Here is an 18386-nt window from a genome sequence, read left to right on the forward strand (position 1 = left end):
AAAGCACATTCAAAGCACCACTTGCCAAAAGTACGGGAGCTAGCGTTTGTTAAAGGTGCTGGGAACTGCAGTTTTGTGAGCGGAGATAAGCTTCTTTCCAAGATTCGTGAGTGCGCTCTCAATGTGCTTTAAAGTTCTGTGCATGCAGGCGCTGTTGTGAATAAAACTCACCAGAGTGTTTTATTCTAAAAGAAGCTAAAAGAAAACTGAACAAGCGGGTACTTTCGCTCTTCTGACGGTTGAGCAACACCCGCTCCCCCCCAATCATAGCTCGGAAGCAGGAGTGACGCAACCAGCGGCGAATCACCGGGAGGTTGCTGTTAATTGGCAGGAGGAAGCGGAACCGAGCGCTCGTGGGCCGCAGGGTCTAGCCGGATAGTTTACGGCGACGGACTCCTTCCCCCAGTGTGAGGCGCACACCGCGCGTGCCGGGAAGCTCTGCTTGCTTTCTTCCTCCGCGAACATGGTGAGCTTGGGAGGGCGATTGGGCTTCGGAAAGAGCGGAGGCGAGGGGGAATGTAGACGGCCCTTTACAGAGCTCGGTTGTCGCAGCAAAGGTCCGTGCGAGAGAGACAGGCCTGTTTCGGCTCGTTTCCAGTGGAAAGCTCTGGCCAAAAATAGGTTTTCTGTCCTTTTAGCGGCCTCAGAACTGCTGCGGCCACTGCAGCAGGCCGCATGCCCACGTACACTTTCATGTCTACTCTGAAGTAAATCCTGTTGAATTCAGTTTAGGCAAATGCTCTTGGGATTGCAACTGCTACTATGGGGATGGGGAGGGGATTATTGGGTTGTGTTTTTAAATATTTTGATTATATATTATGATTTTGTTCTGTGAACCGCCCTGAGACCTCTGGGTATAGGGCGGTATACAAATTCAATTAATAATACTAATACTAATACTAATAATAATCAGGACTTGAGTCCTACTGTGAATTCAGTGTGGCTCATTTCTAAGCAGACGTGCCTGGAAACTACATTGCAAACGGTTAACAACGGTCCGTCCCCCCACCCAGGCGCACGCAGTTTAGGAAACAGTAATTTAACACCGCTTGTGTTTAGTAAGTTAGTAACTGGCTGTGCCCTGTCGATGATGGTTATTTAATGTTTGTTGAGAACATTTGGGCCCTGCTTTTCAGTCAAAGGGGCTCCCAGAATGGCTTACATTGGCCATCAATTGAAACAAGGCCGTCCCTGACTACAGGTTTTACAATCTTAAAACACAGAGCACGCAATGGAAAAGGGGGTAGGGAGGGAAGAGGGGAAAGGATGGAGGGATGGATAAATAAATAAGTAAGTAAGGACGTAAGAAAGATGCTGCAGCCAACCTGGCTGGCATATATTGTAGAAAAGTACTGCATATAGTAAATGGTTGTCTGTATTACCGCTTGTGTGTGAACACATGTGGTGATTAGTGGTTATTCACTGCTAGCTAATAGCCAGCCCATATCAGGTGTTCGCAGCATTTGTTCCTAGATGATCTATGGTATTTGGCAAGTTATTGGTAGCACTGTGATTGCTCTGTGCTTAGATGCTACAAGAAAAGGTTATTCTTTGCACAGTATAAATAATATTTTTACTCTCTTGCACAATTCTTTTCTGCTAGTTTTAGGGAAGAGGAAGGACCTATAGGGGACAGTGAAGTCTTTCTTTAATCCTTGAGATATTTTTTCTCTTTGAGTCCTTGAGATATTTTTTAGGAAGTCCTGTCTTAGATTTCAACAGGTTTTCCCCTCAGACTTACAAGTACATCTTTGAGACCATTCTTCTTTTACATGTTATGTGGAAATGTTTTGTTAAGTGAATCATTATATTATTTTGGTAATGAATTATAAAAATGAACAATAATAAGCAATACTAATTTTGTAGCACTTTAAAGTACCCAAAACACTTCACTTGTACTGTGTAATTGTAGTTCCTACAATAATGTTGCATGGTAAGTCAATATAATTATCACCCATTTTGCAGATGAGGTGGGATGAGTTTGAGAGTGTCTTGCCTCAGCCTAGTGAGTTTATGACAGAGGTGAGATCCAAATTTACTGACTTCTGGAAATGTGCTTTTCATTATGCAAGACTTCAGGAAAGTTTGTTGTACATAGAATAACAGAATTTAGTGTGGTTTAGAACTCTTAGTGATTGACACAGAATATAGGGGAGAAAACACGAAGGACTGTTTACTCAAACCTTTAATCTTGAATTGAGTTTTGAAGATAATAGGGAGATTGTGTCAAAGAATACATCTGACATTATATTGGGGCCATCCTACATACAGTGGAACCTCGGTTTATGAACACCTCGGTTTATGAATTTTCGGTTTATGAACGCCGCGGACCCATCTGGAACGGATTAATTCACTTTCCATTACTTTTAATGGGAAAGTTCGCTTCAGTTTATGAACGCTTCAGTTTATGAACAGACTTCTGGAACCAATTACACCCATGTTTCAGTTTATGAACGCTTCAGTTTAAGTACTCCGCGGACCCGTCTGGAACGGATTAATCCACTTTCCATTACTTTCAATGGGAAAGTTCGCTTCAGGTTATGAACGGTTACTCCGCAGACCGTCTGGAACGGATTAATCCACTTTCCATTACTTTCAATGGGAAAGTTCGCTTCAGTTTATGAACGCTTCAGTTTATGAACAGACTTCCGGAACCAATTGTGTTCATAAACCGAGGTACCACTGTAATCATTTGAGTTTTATATGTGTTGAGTTAACATTCAGTTATATAACCCCTGACCTGCACATTCAGTTTGACAGCTGAATATGAGGAAGGGGGGTGCATCGTAATGTTTCAGACTTGAAATTGCTTCAGGATAATGCAACCTTTTGTGGTATGAATACATAAAATGTTGCTATTCTAATTCTCATAATGGACCTTAGTAAAATACACCCTTTAACCAAAATCATGCCTGATTTTACAGAAATGCATTTAAATAGAACAATTAAGCTACTGTTACATTTGTTAATGAAGTTGCTAATATTGGGTGTGCAGTTTGGTCTTTTGCTTTCTTCTCTTTTCATACCAAGAATGTTGTTGAACTCCCATCATCTCTGACTCAGCCATGTTAGCTAGGAATGATGGGAGCTGAAGTTCAACAACATCTGGAAGGCTACTGGTTCCCTCTCCCTGCAGGAGACAAATACAAGAGATACCGTACTTTACTATAAATCTAGAAATAAACTTTATTTTGATGTTTGTAATTGCTTTGTAGCCTATTCAGTGTATGTTTTGTTCATAGTGGTAGGTTTTCATTCTATTCTAGCTACTTATCTTTATCTCTCTTTTTAGGAAAAAAAACTTTTTAGCAATTCAATATTTTTCATCTTATTTAAGTTATAGCCCCTTCTATTCTAGAGTAGCTGGCAGGATAATAGTATGCTCAATTTGCTTTGCCCGTTGTATTTGTGGATAGACACCAAGACTTCACGTGCTGTTTTTCTTGTCATCAGTGTACTGAGAAAAACTGAGGGAGAGGGAAATTGGTCCTGGAAGTTACACAGAATTTTCATATGTCAGACATGCAGTTATCATTGGTTCTGTTCAACAAAAAGTATATTTTATCTATTCTTAATCATCTGACAATCATTTTCACAGTGACCCCCCAAGTTCTAGTCTTAAGGAAGAGGGGGGGGGGGGAGAATCTCAATTTTCTCTACAACAGGTGTCTCTGGCCCAAAGGCTAAATTTGGCTGTGTGATAGTTTCCCACAAACCATGCCCACCAGCTCCACTCCTGATTTCATTAGTAAGCTCAGCTGTGGGGTAGGTAATGACATGGCTGGATCACCTGTGCAACAGAGCAGATAGCCCCACCTAGCTGTCACATATGATATGAGTGGTAAGGGAAGTTTCCCACCCTGTTCTATTCTACCCCTAATTCTGTACACCTTGTCGATGTCTCTATTTGGTCATCTTTTTCTTCCCTCTAAACTAAAAAGCTCAAACACCATAGCTTTTCTTTTGTGTTGAATGCATCTACTCTTTGGTTCTTTTGATTATCCTACCGTATGTACTTTTTTCATCTCTCTCTCCCTCCCTCCCCCCCCCCTCTCTCAAGAGGTGATTAGAATACCATTCACCTGCTAGACACTATGCAGAGAGTAAGGCTACCAGTGCATCTCATTCCTGTTTCCTGGTTCACAGTTAAGAGTCCTGGGATTCAGAAAGCTGATGTATCTAAGTCAGGCATCCCCAAACTGCGGCCCTCCAGATGTTTAGGCCTGCAACTCCCATGATCCCTAGCTAACAGGACCAATGGTTGGGGAAGATGGGAATTGTAGTCCAAAACATCTGGAGGGCTGAAGTTTGGGGATGCCTGATCTAAGTGTTTGTGGAGTTGGAGGACAACAATGCATTTAATGCAGATGTAAAAACTGAACATCCGTAGTGGTTGTTTGAGATTAATTACCAAGTGCCTTATATAGATTGATCCTGCTCCTAATTCTCCCCTTGGTTGTTTTTAGTGCTCCTTCTAATATTTGTTAGCATGTTTTCATTATTGTAAACCTAGTTTTGGCAGCAGTCCTACAAGCTGAATAACACTGTCACCAACACACATTAAGGGCACTGGATGTATTATTATCACTAACATTTCAAAAGGTAGACTGCAACAGGAGCTGTGTAGCCAGTAGCACCCCCACAATCCCATTGCACATACCAACCAGGGTGAAATTTGCTGGGGGTGGGAAGGGAAGAAAAATTGGCTGGTACAGCAAAGGCTCCTAGATCAAGTCCATTGCTGCCATGTGATGACAGCAGTGCTCAGGATCCAGTAGTTACCCGTAGCAATTGGGGTGTCGGGAATAAGTCTTATCAGCTGTACATTTAGAAATTACTATGTGAAATTTGCTTTATCTCAGATAATAGCTTTATTACAGCTGGGTGTGTTTGTATTTCATCAATATGTGTAGATTAAGTACGTTGAGTCTATTACAATCTCTCATTTTAAACCCTTACGTTGGTAAATAAAATGTTTTAAGTGACATAATCTGTCTTGAATTTAAGGTTTGACTTTCTTTTTTCATCAGGTCCTGCTGCTTCTGAGCTGCCTTTCACCCGCATGCAATAACTCCCAATAAGTCTTTGAAGGAAAATGCTTCTCAAAATTCTTACTGTGTCTTTCTTCTGGTTCTTTTTTTTCAGCCTAAAGCAGCAAACGGCAAAAGGGGCGCACAGGAGAAGAAAGTCATCCATCCCTACAGCAGAAAAGCTGCTCAGCTTACAAAAGAAGCACACAAACAAGAAAGAAAGGAAAAGTGAGTCCCTTTGTACTCTTCAGAGGCAGGGAAGAGAAATACTGACCTGCTGGGTTCTTCAGAGATTTTTCTTGCCCTAGAAATGTTGAGAAATAACTGAGTTTGCAAAGCTTCTCTTAAAGTAGGTTAACAATAAGATGAATTTACAGGTAGATAGCTCCCCGACAGCCAATTACCAATAAGACCATAAACACTTTTGCCTGTGATCTCAAAGGATTGCTGACACATTGAGGCTAGTTACAGGTAGGTAGCCGTGTTGGTCTCCCGTAGTCGAAACAAAATAAAAAAATTCTTTCCAGTAGCACCTTAGAGACCAACTAAGTTTGTCATTGGTATAAGCGTTCGTGTGCATGCACATTTCTTCAGATACTGTACACTGAAATGGAAGTCACCAGACCCTTATATATAGTGAGAGGGTGGGGAGGGCTATTACTCAGAAGGGTGGTGGGAATGGGTGATTGGCTGATAGGTGTGGTAAACCTGTTGACGACTGTTAATGACTGCAATTGGTCTAACAGGAAAAAGCAAGGGGTGAGATGGCTAAAAATAGCTTTATCATGTATAATGAGATAAGAATTAGAGGCTGTGATGGAAAACATCAAGCTAATGAAAGGCCTTCCTCTCAACCTGTTGCATCTTGACCATGTAACCGCTGCACAAATATTCTTCAGCATAACTGTTTTCTGATGGCTGCATCAACAAAAGCTACTGCCAGAAGATCTTGAATTGCTCACGATTCAGTTTTATAACACTTGACGTTTCGCATGTGGTTTTTGAAGAAACAGAAATGTAAACTTGGAAGGGACCATGACAGTCATCTAGTTCAAGCCCCTGCAATGCAGGGATCTTTTTGCCCCCTTTTGCTGTAGGTCAGGGGATTTTCAGGAGTGGCTTCAGATACAGGGTAGGCAAATGCAGTAGGAGTGGAGAATTGGGAGACATTGGACAGACGGTGTAGACCAGGGTTCCTCAACCTCGGCCCTCCAGATGTTTTTGGCCTACAACTCCCATGATCCCTGGCTAGGAGGACCAGTGGTCAGGGATGATGGGAATTGTAGTCTCTAAACATCTGGAGGGCCCAGGTTGAGGAAGCCTGGTGTAGACGTTCACTTGATCCTGCTCCAGAAAACCAGCACTTTCTTGGCTTGCACATTCCTTACTTACCTGTGTGCATGTATGTGGAAGGGGTGGGGGAAGTGAGAGGTTGCATTTTTCATGGAGCGAGTGCTGTGAAGGTGTGTCTGCTAAAGGTCTGCAAATGCAGATTGACTGAGCTTCTACACAGTACCTGCTCTGGGTGAAATGGGCTCACTAGATCCCAGGAAAGGAGGTAGAAGAGGAGAAGCTAGTACATCAGTCCAAGTCAGAAATACCAGAGACAATCACAGTGGCTTCTCTCCTGTTTTACAGCTGTATGGATTAGGGTTACAGCCCATGAAAGCCTTCTACAGGTCTGGTGTGTGTGAGAGAGGATGATGGTGGTACACAGAGAGAGGAAGGAATAAGGAACCGCATTTGCACTACTTCATTATAATCTTTAACATTTTGTGACCGTAAAAAAGCATGCTTTTCTGTTACATAGTTTTAATATACAGGTGGACTCTTAAAATAGCATCTATATTGCCAGTGAATCATGGATCATGCACATATTTTAATTTTCCTAGGATATTCCTGTATTTCACAAAAAGTAATATGTCAGCTGAGATTCTAACGATTTATATCCTAGAAATATACGCCTTCATGTTGACATGCAGAGCCTTTTACATATAGGATGCTCTTTCAAAGGTGTTCACCTTGTCTTCCTGAGTAATGATGTTTTGCTTCCGTTGACTCTCATATGGGAAAGTATTTATGGCATTTGTAGGCGTGTAATGCTAATTCTATTGTAAATATATATTGCTTGCCTATTGAAATAAAAGATCATAAAAGAGCAAAAATACTTGGAGATAAAATACTGAACTGACAGAAGAGGACTTTCTGGAGACTAGCAAATGATGCATAATTTTTCTTCCTTCTCCACCCCCAATATTTACTGCATTCTTCATCCACTTGCAGCTATGCCTCCCCTCAAGAACTCCCACTAGCAGCTTCTCTGAAATTCTGCTACAATCTGCATTTGTGGAATTGCAATGCTAGTAAACTTAGTCATAGTATGGATGACTACCGTAGCTTTATTTTTATAACTGCATTCAGGCATTGATTTAGGACAGGCATGGCCTCGCCTGTATCAGCTATTACAATAGAAAATAGAGCTAGGTATAATCAGTATACTGATCCTAATCTCCTGTTAACTGCCCCCAGTGGTTTCATATAGATTTTGAATAGCATTGGGGACAAATTTGTGCCCTATGGCATCCTGCAGGAGGCTGAGCCACAGTGACCCAATAATGCTCTTTGGTACTGACCCCATAAGCAGGAGTGAAACCCTGTAAAACTCTGCCTCCTTCTCATGAATGTGAGAAATTTAATCTTACCATTCCGTCTTCCACCCCACTATGTGTGTGTTTGTGTATGTGAGAGAGAGATGTTCTTTATATAGGGAATAATTAAACTGGAGCTATCCTTTTGCAGGTTGAAAAATGAAAAGGCCTATCGTCTCAGCGTTGTGGGTGAGTGTGAAAAACTATTTTATTTTTAGGCTCCAAGTTCAGCAGAATTAAGTTTTGTAGCATACCTTAAGCCTTTAAGCCTTTCTGGGGAAAAGGCAGCCTATCATAAGGCAACATGCTCTATACCTTTATAATGACAATGCTCTCAGCTTGGCTTCATGAAAGCTGGTGAAGTCACTGCTACTGGGATACTTGGTTCCTTTGATGTCTGTTCTTTGAAGCACTTGTGGGCATTTCTATTACTGCTTCCTTGTGGAGCTGCAGTGGGCATTTTGGCATCCTTCATAAGCCTCTCTTGCAAATAGAATTTGGCCACACATGGATAGCTAAAGGTATCAGCTTTTTGCTTTGAAATTAAAGCGTGCATCTTGGAAACTGTGTGTTGTGTGATACTTTTTTTAACACAAACAAACATCAGCTTTATATGTTTCTAAAGTTCTGATCTGCCAGTACTCACACTTAGTGCATCTACACTTTTTTTGCCTTTTACAAGCAAGTGGACTAACTTAGTTTTCTGCATCACATTGCCAGGATGCTTAATTTGCAAATACCTTGCCTGGCTCCTCTTCTCCTTCAGTGAGGGAATGGGAAAATGTTGCAGCTCAGTGGTTGAACATACGTTTAACATGCAGAAGGTTCCAAGTTCCTTTCTTCCCCACAAAGGATGTTGGGTAGAGGGGTAGGGAAGACCCTCCTGTGACATAGGAAGAGTTATGGCATATCCTGGGCAGGCAGTGTTAGGCTGGCTGGATTAAATTGTGATGACGAGGCAGTTTTATCTGTTCACTGTTAGCATTAACAACACACACGGCTCCTGCACATTGAAGTTTTAGTTAGGAACATCACTGTCACATTTGTGCAGGAAGTTGGTCATGGCTGTGCTGCTTCTCTGCTCCTATCTAAAAACAGGTAACTACAAAATCTTAAGTATCCTTAAGAAGAATGGTTCTTGCCACTCTACCATTTTGTAAAGTATAGCTTGGATAAACATTTGATAAAGGTAATCTGTGTCCTGCTCAAGGCATATCTAGTTGATTCTCATAAGTGGCCTTCTAGTCCTCTGCTGAAAACCTCCATCTTCCTAGGCATCTTAGTGCACTGTGGAACTGTAGGCTGTTCAGATGTCTCATTGTATTTGGGGAGACTTGACCTTTGGATGGGTAAAGCCCCCATGGCATCCACAAGACAGGGACGCTACAGTTCACTTGCCACATGCATCCTGCTGGTTGCTTTCTCCACACCATCAATCTTGAACATGCTCATACTTTTTTTAGTCAAGATAAGGAACTCAATTGGAGTCACACAATCAGGTGGTACAAATATGTTCAATGAGCTGATTTTTTAAAAAAATGTTGCAGCTACTACTAAAAATCCCTCTGGGTGTATCCATTTATATTGTCACATGTTATGTTACTTTATGCAGAGGTCTGTTTGAGAATGTTTAAGAGCAGTTAGTTGCTTGGAGAAAAGTAAGCAACAGGACGGATGTATGAATTGACTCCATGTGTAAAGTGTCTGAACTCAGACGTGTCTCTTCCTGTAATATATGTTGCACGTACCTTGTTTGCATTTGGGGGGTGTCGTGAAAAAACCTGCATTTCTATCCTTGGTTCCTGTGAAGCATTGTGCAGGGTCTGATGGGACACTGGCCCTGGCTGGGAACCTCAACTCTTGAACTCAAGAAGGAAGGGTCTCTTTAATCCTTCCTGCCCTTTTGATGTAGTGGGAAGGCTCTCACTCTGTGAGCTGTAAATTCTGGCATTCCTGTGATAAGCAATTTAGGGAGGATAGTCTCTCTGAGGAGCCTGAGAGTCAGGAAGTTAATTGCTCTCTGGTGTGAGTAATGAGGCAACAAGGGGCACCTGCGTAATATCACTAATTGATGACTGAAGTCCACGACTGTCAATCCATTGATTGGGCTGTTTGAATGAAAATCGATGGTGATTGGGTATCTATCTGTAATCCCCACGTGGGACTAAGGTGTGCCTCAGGGATATAAACCCCCAGAGAGAGAGTGGTTGGTTCAACAGCATGGGCGGGAAATCTTTGTCTGTGTTGTTTGTTCCACCAGTCAGCTGATTGCCGGAGGGCTGTAAGTTGCGTCTGCCTGAGGGAGAGACGTAGCTTTGCTTCTATTTCTCTAAGTAAGTTAGTTGTTTCTTGTTTTAACTTTGTAATTCCTTTTATGAGAACTGTTTTTACTTCGTTATACTTTGTAACACTTTGTTAGACTTGTTTGCTTGACTATTCTTATTAATAAATAGTTAAAAAGGATTTCTGTTAAGTTTGTTCTTTCCTGAGCCACAGTACTAAATCTGGTTCCTACGCTGCTTGGTTACCTACCAGACCTGTGTTAAAGTAAGAAGTCGCAATTTGCTGGTAAAGGCAAATCGCTGGTGGCAGCTACCGAGAGTTTTGATTCCGCAGTTAGCCCACCCGGTCATAGCTTAGTCGTCCTAAGACAGGGGTGCCAGCCCGACTCTGGAGGGAGGTGGGTGGCACCGGGTGGAGGACAGACGAAAGGTGACTGGGGGCTAACATGACAGGGGGTTATAGCAGATACCCTTGAGCTGAATTAAAGACTGTCCTTGGCAGATAAAATAAGTGACAAAAGATTGCCATAGCCCATCATGCCTCTTGGGCATTCTTCTGACTTTTAGGAAATGCTTTGCTCTTGACCACCTTTTGTTTTCTAACAGCCACTTCATGGGAGTTAGCAGCAGGGGCCTGTCCGGGTGCCGAGACTTCACTCTTGGATCCCATACAACTCTCTGGAACAAGTTCTCATTGTTTAGCTAACTGCCCCTTAAAATATTTATCTCTGATTTGTTCCGGAAACAGTGGAAGGCTTTTACCTCACCTGTGTTATGTAACAGGTGTAAGCTCTTGAGCACTTATTTTTTTAATTTTCTTTTATAGGTGAAAAATTGCTTTGGTTTCAAAGTCACCTTGATCCTGACAAAGTGGAGTACACAAGAAAAGAAGCCTGTGAACTAACAGAAAAGTAAGTTTGCAGCACATAAGGAAACAGAAGGCCTGTTTTGTTGGAAGCAAGAGTGATGAGGTGCATTCTCCCAGCTGGTGTTTACATGCATGGGATGCCTGTCCTTTGCCAGTATTTTCCACTTGATGTTTACCAGCTCTTGTCTTATTTCAACATTTTATGTGTGCTCAGTTTTCATGACTTTGTAGAAGACTTAAGTATTACCATATTTTTCGCTCCATAAGACGCACTTTTTCCTCCTAAAAAGAAAGAGGAAATGTCTGTGTGTCTTATGGAGCGAATGCATGGTCCCTGGAGCCAGATTGCCCAGGGGCGAAAAGCAGATCGTGCTTTTTTTTTTTGGAAGAGCTAAAGGCTAACAAGAGGGAAAGAGGGAGTTAAAAGGAACCTGCTCAGCAGCTGATTGCAAGAGAAGGGGAGGGAGATAAGGGACACTAGCTCCCTTCCAGACCCCGCCCCCTTTCCCAGGCCTCCATTGTTGAATGTTCTGCAGAGGGAAGCTGCAGTGACATGTGACTGGCTGATTAGATTATCTGTCTGGAAACTGTAGAAATGGCTCCCTTTCCTTTCTTAAAGAAGCTGCAGGATTTTTTTCCCTTTGCAAGGTAAGCTCAGCAACCTTGAACTGATCCTCAAAATTGGAGCTTTCCCCCTTTGCAATAGAGCTGCACAACTGAGCTGATCCACCCCAAAACGGGGCTTTTCCCATTTGGAAAAGAAGCTGCACAACTTTGAGCTGATGCTCAAAAAAATGGAGCTTTCCCCCTTTGCAAAAAAACTGCACAAGAAGCTGCACAACTTTGAGCTGATTGATCCCCAAAAAAACAGGGCTTTCCCCCTCTAAAAATTGGGTGCGTCTTTTTGTCAGGTGCGTCTTATGGAGCAAAAATACAGTACATGGCTAAAAAAGTAACTAATAATTAGCAATCCTTAGCTCATTAATATTCCAGAATCATTTTATTTCAGTTGTGCAGAATTATTTTGCATCTATTTACAAGTAGCTGTGAAATACTTGACCTCGTTTTTTATTTAAGCCAAGAGATAGGGAAAGTAAGTGAAAGCAACATAAGCAATCTAGTACTTAATGAATTGATGTTATAATCAATATGGTTGGTGAAAATGTGTTCAAAAGAGGTGACACAGGTCTATTTTCCCCTTCTGAAAGCTGCTTACTGGGTGGGGTGGAGAAGCTGGGACAACTTCCCAGCTAGCGGGTCTCAGTTGCTTATCAAGAGGAAGAGGTAAGAGGACAGCAGCCTCTATGCCACCTTGCTCTTCCTACAACAGGCTTTAGTGTGGGCGTGCATTGTACTATCCTGGAAGCATGAATAGTGCTATACCCTCCAAGTTTATTTCTGCCTTTTGGGAAGCTAGCATAGTGGTTTCACCCTGTCCCATAAGCCACTTGGTTCCCTTCATAGCTTTCTCCTGCTCTGTCATGTGAAATCATGGGTGAGGAATGCTTTTCAATTGGAGGGCTTCACTCCCCTGTGGCTGACCTTCCAGGAGCTACATGGCAGCCGTGAGTGGGGCCAAAAGTGGATGGGGCAACCCCAAGTCTCTCACACAGCACACATTCATTCATTCATTCATTCATATTCTCACACAAACACCCACACCAAGCTGCTCTTGTTCCTCCACTCCTTTCCTCTGCAGCAATGACACCTGAAGAAGCCTCCTTTTGGAGCCAGTGCAAGTCCTTTAAAAAAAATCTTAATTGCTTCAGCAGGGATTTCCAGAGGGAGCGTGATCACAGAGGATGGGAGAATAACTCTTCCGTGCCTGGCTGCAACCCCTTCTGCCACCCCGCAACCCCACTCCCAAGTAGTTAAGACTTCAGTGCCAGTGGAAGGCATTTTTCAAGCCTAATTGCTGCATGGAGTTGGAACTAGGAGAAGGCCCTCTGGGCTGTATCTGTCCCACAGGCTAGAGGCTCTTCACTCTTGTGATGCATATAACTAGATCATAGGTATAGACCACTGTTTCCCAAACTTGGGTCTCCAGCTGTTTTTGGACTAAAAGTCCCATCATCCCTGACCACTGGTCCTGCTTGCTAGGGATGATGGGAGTTGTAGTTCTAAAACAGTTGGAAACCCTGGTGTAGACAGTGCTTTGTTGTTGTTTGTTGTTGTTGTTGTTGTTGTTGTTAAAAAGGTGCCAGTACTTAAGACCTCTATCAGAGCTGCTTCTGTGACCATTTAGAGGCTTTGTAGAGCAACTGCAAGGGTGTAATGTTTGAAGGATGAAAACCTTTCCCCACATTGACGTTTTTACTGTGTTACAGTTATTTACAGCGTTTCAGTGATGAGTTGGAGCAGATTGAACTGCGTAACAGTATTAAAGGACGGCAGGCCAGACAGCACAGTTCCAGGGAAACAGCCATCAAACAGACTATGGAACGTGAACGACAGATGTATGAAGGATATGGGCTAGGTATGACTGCATTACTGCCCTGCCATGCTAAGAACTGAATCTGTTACGAATAATTTCTTGCAGGCAAATCAGAACTCTATACAGGGCAGTAGTTGACTGGATTTCTGCTTTTGGACCTAACCCCCTCCATAACCTACAGTTTCCTTAGCATTATTTTTTCTTTAATTTACTGTGTGACACCCCCCCCATGCAGTTGTATCCCACATGGCCTTCACAATAGTGGGTTAGAATCTCCATGGGGGGAAGCTGGTGAGTAGATACTTGAGTTGCTTGGGAATCCTAGGAAACAAAAAAGGCAGTGCAGTTTTGAGGGGGTTAGTCTGCCATCTTGATTAAAAATGACATCCATTTGTATCTAGACATAGATGAAAACTTGCTCTTTTATCGCAGGACCCACTGTGCAAAATTTTAAGGTTTCCAAATGCAGAGTAAACAGACAGGTGCAAGACAGGCAAATCTGTATTATTCAAGAAGCAGAATGAAAACACATTTTAAAGGTTGCATGTTGTATACAAGCTAAAAATACACCTCAGCAATATTCAGAAAGTGATTTGTTGGTGGCCCTTTCCTTGCTAAAGGTAACCTCCAATCATTCATTCCTTGTTAATGCTCCTGCTGTGGATGTTGGAACAATGTCTGTACCAAGTTTCAATTTAAGGGAAATGGTTGCAGCAGATAGTGTAATTAGAGCCTGCAGTCTAAAATCTAGAAGTCATTTAGACCATGTAGCGTTACTTAGTTTTAAAACCTTTGGCATCTCCAGGAAGTCTCCCCCCACCCTGCAGTTTCCTTTCTCTTAATGAGAGAGAATTTATGTAGGCTTGGTTTAATTAGGTCTTTTCTTGTCGAAGATAAAGTTTCTCATCCCTTTTGGGAAGAGAAAAATAAGACTATCTGGACTTGTGAAAGCAGAAAAATAGGAAAGCTTATGTGTCCTTCCAAGATTTGTAGGTGTTAAGCAATGAGCAAACTGTCTCAGTTTACGTTGTCATTGTGTGTGGTGGCACACTGCCCTCCTAACCACTCTCTGGAACCAGTTTGGGGCATGGCAGTGAGGGCAGGGAAATCACAAGATTGGTGGCAAGACTTGCAAGTGCCCACACATCTGTTCCTGTTGCTACTGCCACCAACTTGATACTCCGCTGCTATGCACTCTGGCTTCCGTCACAGTGTTCCATTGCGCCAGAAGCAGTTTAGTCTTGCTGGCCACATGACCCGGAAAGCTGCCTGCAGACAAACATCGGCTCCCTTGGCCTGAAGCGAGATGAGCGCTGCACCACATAGTCGCCTTTGACTGGACTTAACCATCCAGGGGTCTTTTACCTTTTACTCCTCTGCCCTTGCTGCCACATCACATCCTGGTCCTGGTGAGCAGTAGCACTATTGCAGTTAAGAGAGTGGTGTAGAGGCAGCTCGGCAGCTCACACAACACAAGTGTTTGTTCAGCAAGCTGCATATATTTTTAAAAATAGTACAGTAGCAAACTGCGCTGTCCAGGCAAATAAGCAGGTGTTGCCTAAAGATCAGAGGCTTTCTGGCAATGGGAGACGGGGGTTTCCAAAGAGATGCTGTGCCCTTCCCTGAGTTTCTATACCTGCCCTAATATATCAAACCCCCAAACATGTGTTTGATGTTACTTTCCATGCATCATTCTTTTCGCTTTCCTTTGCTGCACTGTGTTAATGGCTGAAGGCAAAACGGAATTAGTAGGTTTTACTAAAAACATAATCTTCCCCCTTCCTGTTCCAGTCAATATGGTACATGAGCAGTTTGGGCTGTCAAGCACTATGTTCTTGGCTGTTGATAGCTCCATTTTGGGGAACTGCATGGTGATCTCAGTAATCTGCCAAATAAATCCAAAATCTTATACCCCTGACACACACAATGGCTGTATGAATCAACTACTAGAGAATTGACTGTTTAGTGTTAATTCAGTCAGAATGTTGCAATATATATATATTTAGTGTCAAAGCTCCCATCAGAAGAATCTCATGCAGCAGTCAAATTGGGAACTGCATGCTTTAATGCTCTCAATGTCAAGAGTGTTCGTTCTGCACTGATAATTTTTTTCTGCTCTACCTTTCTCACGAAGGCCTATGTTGAATGAGCAATTTTCTAGTTTGACTACCCTACTCTGCCCCAATCTGCTCCCTGAAATTGCAAGAAGGATGTTATACCTGCTTCTTAGGGGTCTTTCTTCAGTGGATTCTCAAATGAGCTAGTTCTATTTGACAAAGAAATATACTTCTCTGATTAGGAGTGATTTGATTAAAAGTTTTCAATCAACTAAAATGGTGTCCCTGATTGGGCACCAGATTTTTCAAAACATATTTTTAAACACAAGTGTTTATAGAAACTCCATACGGCAAGCACCACCTTGAGGAATTCTCCCTTGTGTCAAACACAGGAGATATGCTTGCTGTAATACATGTTTCATCCAAAAAAGAAGGGAAAAAAGGTATTCTTGCTTCAGAAATTGTTTATTAATTATATACAGCCAACTAACACTCCTATGCAAATTTAATCGGTGAACTGACACTCATGATCAATTTAAAGTGTCTTCAATTGGATTGCATCCCTGCTTTTAATGGTAGCTTTCCTTTTAACGATTTGTTTTTTGCTCTATTTTTGATCTTGGTTAGGGGTATGACCTTGAGGCATCTAAAGCAGCTACCACTTCATTTCAGTGCAGCCTTCCCCAACCTGGTGTTCTCCAAATTGTGGGTGGTAGTAGAAAAATGATGGGAGAGAGTTCAGTAGTGCACTATCTGGCAAGGTTTTCTTTTGTTTCAGAATCTCTGAGCACAGATGTTATATAATCTATAGTGCTGTGCATTTGGAGATACTGTAAGATTTAGTATGTGACCAGTAATATAACCACAGCTGTGAACTGTTGGACAAAGGAGTCAGATGTGAGGCATTATCATTATCACCATTGATACATGCACGAAGATCATTGAGGTTTAGTCAAATTCAAAAAACAGTAGTACTTAACATGTTAGTAGTGCTAAAGATGCTTTCCCTAATAATTCATTCTTTCATAGTAGACAAAACTCTTGGCAAGAATCCAGTATTTGTTTTCTGTTTTTTGAAGGTCAGGGGTGCGGAGGTCTCACTTTCTTCTAGGGCACTAAGTCTCAGAGCAAATTGATTCGTCTCTTTCATACTATCAGAACCAAAAGTAGAGGGTCCTTCAGCTCGCCTTTTAAAGTGTCTCAAATCAAAATTTCTATTTAGAAATGGTTGGATGATCTTCGTTATTATTCTGTTTCCAACAGAGATCCCCGACATTGTGAACTGTAAGCACCTTAAAACATTCAGGTGAGTTGATTTCTTGTTTAAATTCACTAATGCTGTAGCAGTTCTGGGGGGGGGGGATGTCAGTGTGGGGTAGTCTGCACATCAGAACAATGCCTGGTCACTCCCAAGTTCTTAATTTAAGGCGGAACACCTTAAATTCACTGGTAGAAATGTTTGATTAGCAGTGGTTTCCATGGTCTAATCTACTGTCATTTCCCCTCCTTTCCCTACTTACTTCACAGTACCTGGGATGGTGATTTGCAGAAGCTACCAAACATTAAAATGAGGAAGATATCCAGTAAAGATGCTCTTAGCAGTTTAACTAAGAAGGCAACAGTTGAAGCTGAGATGGACTTGGATGCAGCAAAGGATGCAGAGAAACAAATGCTTGCTGGTATGGGAAATGACAGTTGAAGCAAATTGCCAAGCTGCTATTTTAATGATCAGTTAGAGCTAGACTAAATCACATTTTGAGTGTAAATGTGACAGGACCCAGCTATATTGACTGTAATTTAGCCTTCAATTCATGAGGTAATAAGATGATGTTGCATGTTGCATCATTGTCTTTTGAAAAACATTAAAATATTTCATGTTCATAGAAGTAACAACTAGATGCGGGGCTGAATTTATTTAAAGCAGCAGGAGAAGGGAAGGGTGAAAAAGCAGAGGAAAAGAGCTACTCCTTTTGACAGGTTCTTCCCAGTTGGTTTTCTCCTGGAGGGTGAGGAGCATAGCTGCCAAGTTATCCCTTTTTTACAGGGATTTTCCCTTATGCTGAATAGGCTTCCTCGCGAGAAAAGCGAAAACTTGGCAGCTATGGTGAGGAGTGGTTTCCTTTCAGATCTGAGCTCATTAAACCTGCTGGAGTATATCAAGCTTGGAAGTAAAATAGAGGCAAGGAGGCATTTTCAGTCCCCTTACTCTTTATCACACTCTGATTTAGCTACATTCCTCCTCGCTTGAATTTGTGGCAACCCTACAAAGGGTTCTGCTGCTATAATGTCTATTTTGGCCCAAATGGATCCATTTTTATCATGGATGTCGTTCAGTAGGTTTAGGGCAGGAATAGCTAATCTGTGGCTGTCCAAATGTTGTCCAAGTCCAACTCCTGGCATCCCAGTCAGCCATGCTGTCTGGGGCTGTTGGGAGTTGGGGTTCTGTGACATCTGAAGGGTCAGTGGTTAAGCACTCATGCTTGGTTTAGGAGGAGGATAACAGTACATTCTTGAGAACTGGTGTCTCCTTGCCACCCCACCTTACTTCTTCCTGGATAAGACTTATTATATAAAATTGTCACCATGCAGTGGCAGCTTTCGGGTTTTACCAGTGCAGAATTTGTGGGTGCCAGTACCTCCTGCAGTGTTGTCAAAAATCCACAGTGTATGACCACTAGGCCCACAGGCCAAGATTGGATACCCTCCCTCTTTTCCATTTTGAGCAGAGGAGATGGGCAGTGAAACGTTCTTTTCTCCATAGGTAGTGCGTGGTGGGATGTCTCTTACCATTTTGTGGCCTTGTTACCTTTTTCTGCTCTTTTTAGATTTAGCAGCCTTGTTGTGTTGTGCCACATACACCCCTGCCCCAAGTTGCCACATCATTTTCTCAAAATTTGAAATGCATCCATTGGCTCGGAAAGGATTGGCAGCCCATATTATCTTTAAAAGCAAATGACTTACAAGTAACCCTTAGAGTCATCTGTTTAATACAAATACAAATTTGTTCCACAACAATTAGTAGTTTATATTAAGTTTCTTTCCCATCCCAAATACCTTTTTAATACAC

General features: G+C 42.2%; 1 protein-coding gene across 1 annotated transcript; it reads left to right on the forward strand.

The window, feature by feature from the left end:
• Positions 1-362: 362 nt before the first annotated feature.
• Positions 363-18327, forward strand: TMA16 (translation machinery associated 16 homolog). The gene is made up of 7 exons (XM_035111602.2): positions 363-466; positions 5146-5258; positions 7830-7867; positions 10787-10871; positions 13156-13304; positions 16583-16625; positions 16847-18327. Exons 1-7 carry the CDS (start codon positions 464-466, stop codon positions 17016-17018), a joined length of 603 nt encoding a protein of 200 aa, XP_034967493.2. The 5' UTR covers positions 363-463; the 3' UTR covers positions 17019-18327.
• Positions 18328-18386: the final 59 nt, after the last annotated feature.

Source organism: Zootoca vivipara, chromosome 9 (assembly GCF_963506605.1).
Source record: "Zootoca vivipara chromosome 9, rZooViv1.1, whole genome shotgun sequence".
NCBI lineage: Eukaryota > Metazoa > Chordata > Lepidosauria > Squamata > Lacertidae > Zootoca > Zootoca vivipara.

Coding starts and splice junctions, on each gene's coding strand:
- TMA16 (XM_035111602.2), top strand. Junction 7,868..10,786: donor CTATCGTCTCAGCGTTGTGG/GTGAGTGTGAAA, acceptor TTTCTTTTATAG/GTGAAAAATTGCTTTGGTTT. Junction 13,305..16,582: donor GTATGAAGGATATGGGCTAG/GTATGACTGCAT, acceptor TGTTTCCAACAG/AGATCCCCGACATTGTGAAC.